General features: G+C 52.9%; 1 protein-coding gene across 1 annotated transcript; it reads left to right on the plus strand.

The window, feature by feature from the left end:
• The first annotated feature begins 2223 nt into the window (after positions 1-2223).
• On the plus strand, positions 2224-9938 carry RGL3 (ral guanine nucleotide dissociation stimulator like 3). Its single transcript, XM_028495265.1, has 15 exons — positions 2224-2356; positions 3194-3336; positions 3447-3662; positions 4379-4482; positions 4583-4667; positions 5266-5310; positions 5417-5503; positions 5707-5739; positions 5829-5950; positions 6662-6757; positions 6858-6926; positions 7015-7111; positions 7752-7904; positions 7993-8107; positions 9455-9938. Exons 1-15 carry the CDS (start codon positions 2224-2226, stop codon positions 9571-9573), a joined length of 1617 nt encoding a protein of 538 aa, XP_028351066.1. The 3' UTR covers positions 9574-9938.

Consider the following 9938-nt stretch of genomic DNA (forward strand, 5'->3'; position numbering starts at 1 on the left):
TGGGGTAGCCACTAGCCCCATGTGGCTATTAAAATTGAACTTAATTAACATTAAATAAAAATTAAAATCAGTTCTTTGGTCACAATGGCCACATTTCTAGCGCTCAGTAACCACATCGGGCAGCACAGGTAGAAAATATTTCCACCACTGCAGAAAATTCTATTGAAAGTGCTGCCCTAAGCTATGAGTTCTTGAGGTAAGAGGAGAAAATGAACATTTATCGAACACTGACTTTATGCCAGGATCTGTGAACCTTAACATCCTTGTTTGGGGGTTACGTTTTACCATGGAAAATTTCAGACATATAGAAAAGTAGAGAGAAGTAATGTAAAGGACGCTGAAACACCCATCACTCATCTTCAACAATTATCAATTTGACCAAAAAAAAAAAATTTTTTTTTCAGGATGATTTGAAGGCAAATCCCAGACTTAACGTCCCTTCACACACAAATAGTTCGGTTCGCACCGGTAATTGACAAGGACTTTAAAATATATATAAACTTCATGCCCACAATCTTTTCCAACGAAATCAGCAATAATTACTCAATATCAAAAAATACTCATATTCAAATCCCCCTATTGTTCCTAAGTTGTCTTCTTTATAGTTGTTTCTTCCAAAACCAAAGATCCATTTAAAGTGTTCCTTTTTAAAAAAAATAAATTTATATATTTTATTTATTTACTTTCAGCTGTGTCGGGTCTTCGTTGCTGCACGCGGGCTTTCTCTAATTGCGGCGAGTGGGGCCTACTCTTCGTTGCAGTGCGCGGGCTTCTCATTGCGGTGGCTTCTCTTGTTGCGGAGCATGGGCTGTAGGTGTGCAGGCTTCAGTAATTGTGGTACACGGGCTCAGTAGTTGTGGCTCTAGAGCGCAGGCTCAGTAGTTGTGGCACATGGGCTTAGTTGCTCCGCGGCGTGTGAGATCTTCTTGGACCAGGGCTCAAACCCGTGTCCCCTGCATTGGCAGGCGGATTCTTTACCACTATGCCACCAGGGAAGTCCCAAGTGTTCATTTCTTAGATCTCTTTTTTTCTATGACAGTTCCTCTTTGCCTTTTGATTAATGGCATTAGGAAAAAGTAATGGGTCATTTGTCCTGAGGAATGTCTCACATTCTTCTCCATTTACCTGTTAGCTTTCTCATGGTGACATGAAGCATGTTCCTCTATTCACCATATTTGCTGTTAGAGCTAAAGGTTTGATTAGATTTATGTGCAATTTTTTTCCCCTTTGCTCACTTTTATTTTATTTTTTTTTGGTGCTCAAGTTATGGGATTTTTTAAAATTTTATTTTATTTTTTATACAGCAGGTTCTTTTTTCTTTTTTTTTTTTTTTTTTTTTTGCGGTATGCGGCCACTGTTGTGGCCTCTCACGTTGCGGAGCACAGGCTCCGGACCTATGCTCCGGACGCGCAGGCTCAGCGGCCATGGTTCACGGGACCACCGCTCCGCGGCATGTGGGATCTTCCCGGACCGGGGCACGAACCCATGTCCCCTGCATCGGCAGGCGGACTCTCAACCACTGCGCCACCAGGGAAGCCCCAGCAGGTTCTTATTAGTTGTCTATTTTGTACATATTATATGTATTATATGTATATATGTGTATATATGTCAATCCCAATCTCCCAATTCATCCCACACCGCCCTTTCCACCCTTGGTGTCCATACGTTTGTTCTCTACATCTGTGTCTCCATTTCTGCCTTGCAAACAGGTTCATCTGTACCATTTTTCTAGATTCCACATATATGTGTTAATATACGATATTTATTTTTCTCTTTCTGATTTACTTCACTCTGTATGACAGTCTCTAGGTCCATCCACATCTCTACAAATGACCCAGTTTCGTTCCTTTTTATGGCTGAGTGACTTTCCCCCTATGCTCACTTTTAAAAACTAATATTTTGCAGGACTTCCCTGGTGGTCCAGTGGTTAAGACTCTGTGCTCCCACTGCAGGGGGAACAGGTTCGATTCCTGTTCCAGGAACTAAGATCCTGCATGCAGCATGGCACAGCCAAAAAATAAAAATAAAGTAATATTTTGCAATGCTACCTGTCCTAATACGAAATGAAAGACAGATAATTAAACAGACTTACGCAGATAATTTAAAAATAATAATGTGATGCTGGAATTGTAATAGGAAGGAGAAATAAAACAAAAGCAATTTACACAACAATCAACTATACTTGTTGGTATGTCAATGTCTGGACATGCCTCACCGGGAGACATGATGAAGTTGTTCAGTGCCTTCACCTGCTATAGCATCATGGTGACTATGGCAGCCAGAAACTACTGCAGGGGAGTGCACTCGCGACACAGACGCAGCAGCATAGATGTCGGTGACATCAATTTCCAAAATGGTGAACAACACTTGCCATTTCCATACAAAACAAAGTCCACACTTTCACAGTCCTTGCCTTTCTAGAGCCAAAATAATTAGTGTTTATGAGCAAGATAGTTGAGTTCTAGGTGCCAAGAATTGTAAACAGGTTTTTCAAGGACACAAATTTCTTGGAGGGACATTTGGAGGCTGGTGGCACAATTCTTCACTATGCGTGCCTAGCCCCTCTTGTGGCACGATTTCAACTTCCAAAATGTCCCCTAGGGGGCGCCACCATTGAACGCCACCTCGGAAAAACTTATTTATTGAGTACTTTATAGCCATCTGGTATGCCTGATTTCATTTGATTAAAAAAAATTCAGGTGAAGAAACCAAGGTACAGAGAGGTTTAAAGTCTTGCTTAATTCGCACAGCACCCCGGTGGACCAGTTTGGATTTGAACTTGGGACGTTAAGACGATAACCTTTCCTTAACCACAGGGTTATACCACCTCTAACCGCCAGAAAAGGCCAGATGGATCCTATCCTAATGCAGGTTCACAGTCAAAAAGTTCTATTTTCTCTTCTAGCCTTTGAGTACCTGGCTTCAGATCCCTGCCCTTTACTGAAGATGTCAGTTAGAGCAAATTCCTGCCTCAGTTTCCCCCTTAAAAAAGGTGCATAATAGTACCTCCCTCGTAGGGTTAGTGTATAAATTTCCCCGTTAATCCACCCAAGATGCTCAATGAACAGTTACTGCTGCTCTGACGTTCTTAAAAACACTCAAGGAGATCTCGGTTTCACAGATGCCCAAGGGTCACGCAGCCAGTCCTGGATTCAAACTTCAGAGTTTTTAACCCCCTCTAATGCTCCCTCAGGACATCCAGGGGTTGCCCAGATACCCCGTCCAGACTCCCCGGTAGGCTGCTTGGAAGAGGTGGAAGGACTCGTGCGGGAAGGTCCTGAGCTCCTGGACTTCGGTGTAGACGACGTGGCCGAGCAGCTGACCCTGATGGATGCGGTGAGGATCCCGGCTGGGCGCGGCCGGGAGGGGGCGGGGCGTAGGGGAGGGGGAAGGGGTAGAGGCCCAGCTGAGCACAGATCCTACCCACCCCCAACCCCCGCGCGCAGGAGCTCTTCTCGCGCGTGCGGCCCTTCGAGTGCCTGGGCTCCGTGTGGTCGCAGCGGGACCGGCCGGGGGCCACAGGCACCGCCTCCACTGTGCGCGCCACTGTGACCCAGTTCAACACGGTGACCGGCTGCGTGCTGGGCTCGGTGCTCGGGTCGCCGGGCCTGGCCGCCCCGCAGAGGGCGCAGCGGCTGGAGAAGTGGATCCGCATCGCGCAGGTGCCTGTCGGGGGGCGGGTGGAAGGGGGCATGGGGCACCGAGGCCAGAGAGAGGTCGGGGGCGGGCGGAAGGCCGAGGACTGGGGTCTGGGGATACTCGGATTGGGGCTGGGAGGTGCCTAAGAGAAAGCCTAGGACGTGGCTGGGCGGGACTGGCGCCTGGGACCACAGACGGACGCAGGCCTGGTCTAGGAATAAGGATGGGATGGGGGCGCTGGGGAGGGATAAGCTTGGAAGAGGGACCAAAGCCAAGAGACAGAGGCAGAGGTCCTGAAAGAGACTGGACGGGAGCGGGGCAGGAGCCTGAGCAGAGAGGAAGAGTAGAAATGGGGGCCAGGAAAGAGAGTGGGGGCGTGGCAAGGCGAAGGGGGAAGAAGGTTGACACCTGGGGTGAGACTTGGGCTGGGGAGGAGGAGTCTGGGTCTAGGAGAGATGCTACGGGTCCGTCTGGGGCCCAGGGAGAAGTAAGGAGTGGGGACACGGGAAGCCAAGGTCAGAGGAAGGGAATGGAGGGGCAGCTGGGGGAGGGGCTGGGACTGCAGGTGGGGGAGGGGGAGGGGGCCCCTGGGGGAGGAGGCTGAATCTGGGTCGCTCGCCAGATATGGGGCGAGCTGTAAGGATCTAACCTGGGGTCACAAGTCACGGGATCAAAGGTGGATCATACTTGGGGTTCAGGCTTGGGGGTGTGACCAGCGGTCCCCCACCCCGCTCCCCAGCGCTGCCGGCAACTGCGGAACTTCTCCTCCCTGCGCGCCATCCTGTCCGCCCTGCAGTCTAACCCCATCTACCGGCTCAAGCACAGCTGGGGTGCCGTGAGCCGGTGAGCAAGGGGCGGGGTGCTGGCGCGAGACTCCTTGCCCACCTCATCCCAGCTCTGACTCTCCCCGCGGCCACCCCTGACCCCTCTCCTGTCCCCCCAGGGAACCGTTATCCACTTTCAGGAAGCTTTCGCAGATTTTTTCCGATGAGAACAATCACCTCAGCAGCAGAGAGATTCTCTCCCAGGTACAGATGCGTGAGGACCCCTCAGATCCCAGGCCCAGGAAGGGGACCCGGGGCCCGGCAGGGCATTGCTTGTCATTGTCACAACATTCAGTGGCCTCGAGAATGACCTTCCTCTTGTTCGTGGGCAGCCCTGCGTTTTTACTCCCCTGCCGCCCTCATTATAGCTCACGCTTGGTGGCTGCCTTATTTATTCATTCAACAAATACCAGAAGTTACAGGGAAAAGGTCACTGAAGGCCAGAGTCAGAGCAAAGAGTGAAAAAAAAAAAAATTCTGCTACGGACTTGACTTGCATAAGAAAAACTGAAAGAAAAAAAAAAAAAAAAAAAGTGCCAGCAAGGTTCAGGGCATTTCTGGGGGATCTCCAGGTACAAGGATTCTCACCTGTGTTAAGGCCAGCCTTGGAGGCCAAGGCACCCACCAGCCCCACCTCCCATCATCCCCAGTGAGCCCTGCCCCCTGCTGCTTATCTGTTCTCTCCCCCTCCCTGTTCACTTTCCCTTGGGTATGGCCTCTACAACTGCTTGTGATGGAGGCATCTTCTCCGAGGGAGGGGTCAAAGAGACCCCAGGACTGTTCAGTTCTTCCCCTTCCCCCAGGAGGAGGCTACCGAGGAGAATGCCCCCCCAGGAAGCCTGCCCTCAGTGAGTGATGTGGTTTGGGATGAGGGACAAACAGGATCCTGGGTGGGGGGTGGAGCCTGGTGGGGTCGGTGATGGCTGAGAGTGACTGGAGCTCTGGGGGCCACAGAAACTGCCCCCAGGCCCCATCCCCTACCTTGGCACCTTTCTCACGGACCTGATTATGCTGGATACAGCCCTGCCGGACATGCTGGAGGTCTGAGCCCTGACCCTTGACTCCTGACCCCAGCCTCACTCACCCTCAGCACAGAGGGCCTCCTGACCTCACACCCGTGACCCTGCCTAGCGCTCCTGACCCCAGCCCCCTTAGTGCAGTGGGGCTCCTGACATCCCAACCCCTGACCTTGACCCTTGATCCTTGACCCTGGAGGCTCCAGTTCAGACAATATTTGCCCCCAGGGGGATCTCATCAACTTTGAGAAGAGGAGGAAGGTAAGTGGGCACTGGGGTGGGCATGCGGGGGGGGGGGGGCCCAGGATGGGGGTTGAGCATGGGCGGGGTCTCAGAGGCCACCCCCTCAGGAGTGGGAGATCCTGGCCCACATCCAGCAGCTGCAGAGGCGCTGTCAGAGCTACTGCCTGAGCTCCCACCTGCCCATCCTGGCTGCCCTGAGCACCCAGCGCCAGCTCAGCGAGGAACAGAGGTGACCAACATGTGGCCTGGCCTGACCACCCCCCCACCCGCTGACCCTGGATCACACACTGGATCCACCTCCCCCATGCACCTCTCCAGCTCCTCCTAAGACCCCCCTCCTGAGCCCTGACACCCCCCCACCCAGCCTGTCACCTGGCATTGTCTGTGGCCCAGTTGAGGGCCCTAGTTGACCTCTGACCCCAAACTTTGACCCATCTGACTTTCTGACTTCAACCTTTTTAACATGCAGCTGGCCATTCCATTCAACCATCCCATCTTTTCTTTTCCCCCACCTCTGGCCCTATCTGACCCATGACCCCATTCATAACCCCCATCTGACTCTCTGAGCCCAATCATTGACCCCCAATTCTGAGCAACTGACTCTTATGTCAGAGCATCCAACTCAACTGTCCCAATGGTTTCTTTTCATTCTACTGAATCCATGATCCTAACAATTGACCTCAGTGATTATCTGACCTTGAACTCTATCCTTGACCGAATTTGACTCCTCAGTCCCACTCTGTAAACCCCTGTGTGACCTGCCAACCAAGCCATCTCATCTCATCCCTGATAAGACCCCACAGCTGTAATGACCCTGACCCCAACATTGGGTGCCTAACCCCTGGCTGTTCCCCCCCACACACACACCCAAATCCCAGCTCCCGACCGATTCTAACTCATTTCCCTACCCCCCCATCCCATCTGCATCTTGACCCCTCAGCTACCGCATCTCCCGGGTCATTGAGCCACCGGCCGCCTCCTGCCCCAGCTCCCCACGCGTCCGGCGGCGAATCAGCCTCACCAAGTGCCTCAGCGCGTGAGTCTCAGGGAGTATGTGGGGACTGACGTGGGCAGAGATGGTGTCCGCTCCTGGGACTGAGTCTGGTCTCAGCCTCATCCCCTGTCTCTATTTTTAGGAAGCTGTCCCGAGAGAGAGGCTCCTCCCCTGGTGGGAGTCCCAGGGATCCCTCATCCTCCACCTCCAGGTGAGCACCCCATTTGGTAAAGGGGCTGGAGAGGACAGGATCAGAGATCAGGGCAGCCACCCCACTTCAGACTCTGTGTCTCCCCCAGTCTGTCCCCAGCGTCCCCCCCATCCAGTCCTAGAACCAGGGACCCTCCTCCCGGCAGTCCTCCGGCCTCTCCAGGGCCCCAGGGGCCCAGCACCAAGGTACCAGGACTATGTGTACATGTGGGACTGTGGGCACCCAGGGCTCCGTGTGTGTGTGTGTGTGTGTGTGTGTGTGTACAGGATTTGGGGGCTAGGTATGTACACAGGAGACTATGCACACAGTTGGCTGAACACTCTAGGGATATGTCCAGGAAGCCATGTGCATTTCCACGGCCCCATTTGAGGGACTGTCCATCAGTTATGCTCAGACCTGGATCAGAGCTTCCGCTTACCCACAAGGCACTCTGGGGTGCAATCACCCACTTTTGCACAGATATGCATTCTCCTAGGAATCTGCATACCTGGAGGGGAAATGCGGGCATGAATATCCACAATATCCACAGGACCATGTGCAGGGTTTTTCATGGCCATGGGCTTGTGCGTATCCAACAATTGTGAGCAAATGGGCGCAGTCGCTGCTCTCTGGTTACGCAGGGTTTCTTGTGTGTGAACATGAATCATGTGTGAATTCATGTAACAGGGCGTGAAAGTCTGTGTGTGATGGGATTGCATAGATGTGGGCTTGTGTATGTACCCTCATTGCATGTCCCAGGCTTGGGGTGTGCAGGAAGACGTGTTGAATACAATGAGGGAGGGGCCTCGTGCTCTCACCGCTCAGCCCCCACCCCACTGCCTACAGCTGCCACTGAGCCCAGACCTGTCAGGCCCCCGGCCCCTGGCCTTGCCCTTGAGTGGCCCTCACATCGCCCTCCCAGGGCAGCAGGGCTCAGAGGCCTGCGTCATCCGAGTCAGCATCGACAACGACCATGGAAATCTGTATCGGAGCATCCTGGTGAGGGGCTGTTCCTGGGACCTGCTGGTGGCAGCCCTGCCCTTGGGGCTTGGGCTGTCACCCCTCACCTCCCGCCCTCTCTTCCCAGCTCACTAGTCAGGACAAGGCCCCCAGCGTGGTACAGCGAGCCTTGGAAAAGCACAATGTGGCTCAGCCCTGGGCCCGGGACTATCAGCTCTTCCAAGTCCTTCCTGGGGACAGGGGTGAGCAGGGACAGTTTGGAGCCAGAGCTGGGGGGCAGCTTCAGGAGGGGGGCGGCAGACTGACCGGGATGGTTCTGGCACAGAGTAGGGGTGAGATGAAGCAGGGTTGGGGTAAGAGGCAGAAAAATATTGGTGCCTCCATTAGGTGGGGTCATGAGGTTGTCCTGGCTCAGTGTGAGGGAAGCGGGCACCAAAGGTGACTTCCTAGGATGTATGGGGAAATGAGATTGTCCAGGGTCCAGTGGCGAGGGAGTGTAGAAGGTCATCCGGGCTTAAATTTGTAGGATCATGAGGTTATTCAGGCTCAACCTGGCGGAGCGCAAGACTGAAGCAGGGTCTGGGCTTGGATCTGAGGGGAAATGAGTTTGTCCGGGCTCAGCACGGGGACTGAATTTACCTGAACTTGGCAGGAGAGGGCCACATGGTACTGAAATGCAGGGTAGGGAAGCATGAGATCGTTCAGTGTACAGGTGAGTAGGAGGTTGTCCAGTTTTCAAGAGGGAGAGGCAACAGGGAACTATATTCAGTATCCTGTGACAAACCATAATCGAAAAAAATGTGAAAAAGAATACATATACATATGTATAACTGAGTCACTTTGCTGTATAGAAGAAATTAACACAACATTGTAAATCAACTATACTTCAATTAAAAAGTTTTTTAAATGGAGGAAAAAATGTAGGGAAAAAATAGAGAGAGAGGCAAGAGATTGACATGCTAGGGACTTCCCTGGCGGTCCAGTGGTTAGGACTCGGTGCTTCCACTGCAGGGGCCTGGGTTCCGTCCCCAGTCGGGGAACTAAGATCCCACAAGCCCCACAGTGTGGCCGAAAAAAAAAACCAGAGAGAGAGCGACATATTAAAGGGCATGATGTGAGGTTGGCTGGACATTAGGAAGGATACATGAGGTTGTTCACGTGTCCAGTGTGAGGGTTGTACAGGCTGGAAGTGGGAAGTCAGAAGTTGTCCAAGTTCATGGTGAGAGCAGCATGAACTTGGCTGGGAGTTGGCTGCGGGGGAAGGGTGGGCTGGGCAGGAAGCTGACTGGGCTGGGTGGCCTGACTTTGTTCAAGCTTGTAGCGCAGGTTGTCTAGACTCCACGGGGAAATAGCAGGAGGTTGCCCAGGTTCGTGGGGTTGGAGGTGGGGGGAGACATGAGGTTGTGCAGGCTTTGAGTGGGAAGTGGTCTAGGTTCACAAAGGGAGGAGAATGAGGTTGGCTTAGCACTAGCTGAAGGGACCCAAGGTTGTTCAGGCTCCAAGGTGAATGGTGGAAGGTTACCTAGGTCCTTTGTGAGGGAAGTATGAGGTTGTGTGGGACTTTCACCATCATCTCCGCACCTGGTCAGAGCTCCTGATTCCTGACAATGCCAATGTCTTCTACGCAATGAGCCCAGCCGCCCCTGGAGACTTCGTGCTGCGGCGGAAGGAGGGGGCCCAGCACACAACCTCAGTCTCCCCAACCTGAGGTGGTCCTCCCCCTCCTCCAGGACATGGGCCCCATGGGCAGCAAGGGGCCTGGCTTCTCTCACCAGGGGAGGGAGCTGTTCTCTGGAAATCTCTCATTCCCCAGTAGAGGCCATTGTCCTCCATACCCTGTAAACTCCCCCCTCCCCCGCAACTTTATTGGACCTCATCCCTGTGACCCTTTTGGCACCAGACCCCTATTCCAAAGACATCAGCCCATGGGTGGCTGGTGGAGAGCTTCATCCCATAAACATAGAAAGGGGGGTGGTGTCAGGGGTCAGACCCTCCCCCAGAGAAATCTTGTAACTGTTGGAGACACATCAGAAGCGATAGAAGTGGATGAAAATAGTGATCAAAGTTATGAAA

This window comes from Physeter macrocephalus, chromosome 2 (genome assembly GCF_002837175.3).
Source record: "Physeter macrocephalus isolate SW-GA chromosome 2, ASM283717v5, whole genome shotgun sequence".
In the NCBI taxonomy this organism is placed as follows: Eukaryota; Metazoa; Chordata; class Mammalia; order Artiodactyla; family Physeteridae; genus Physeter; species Physeter macrocephalus.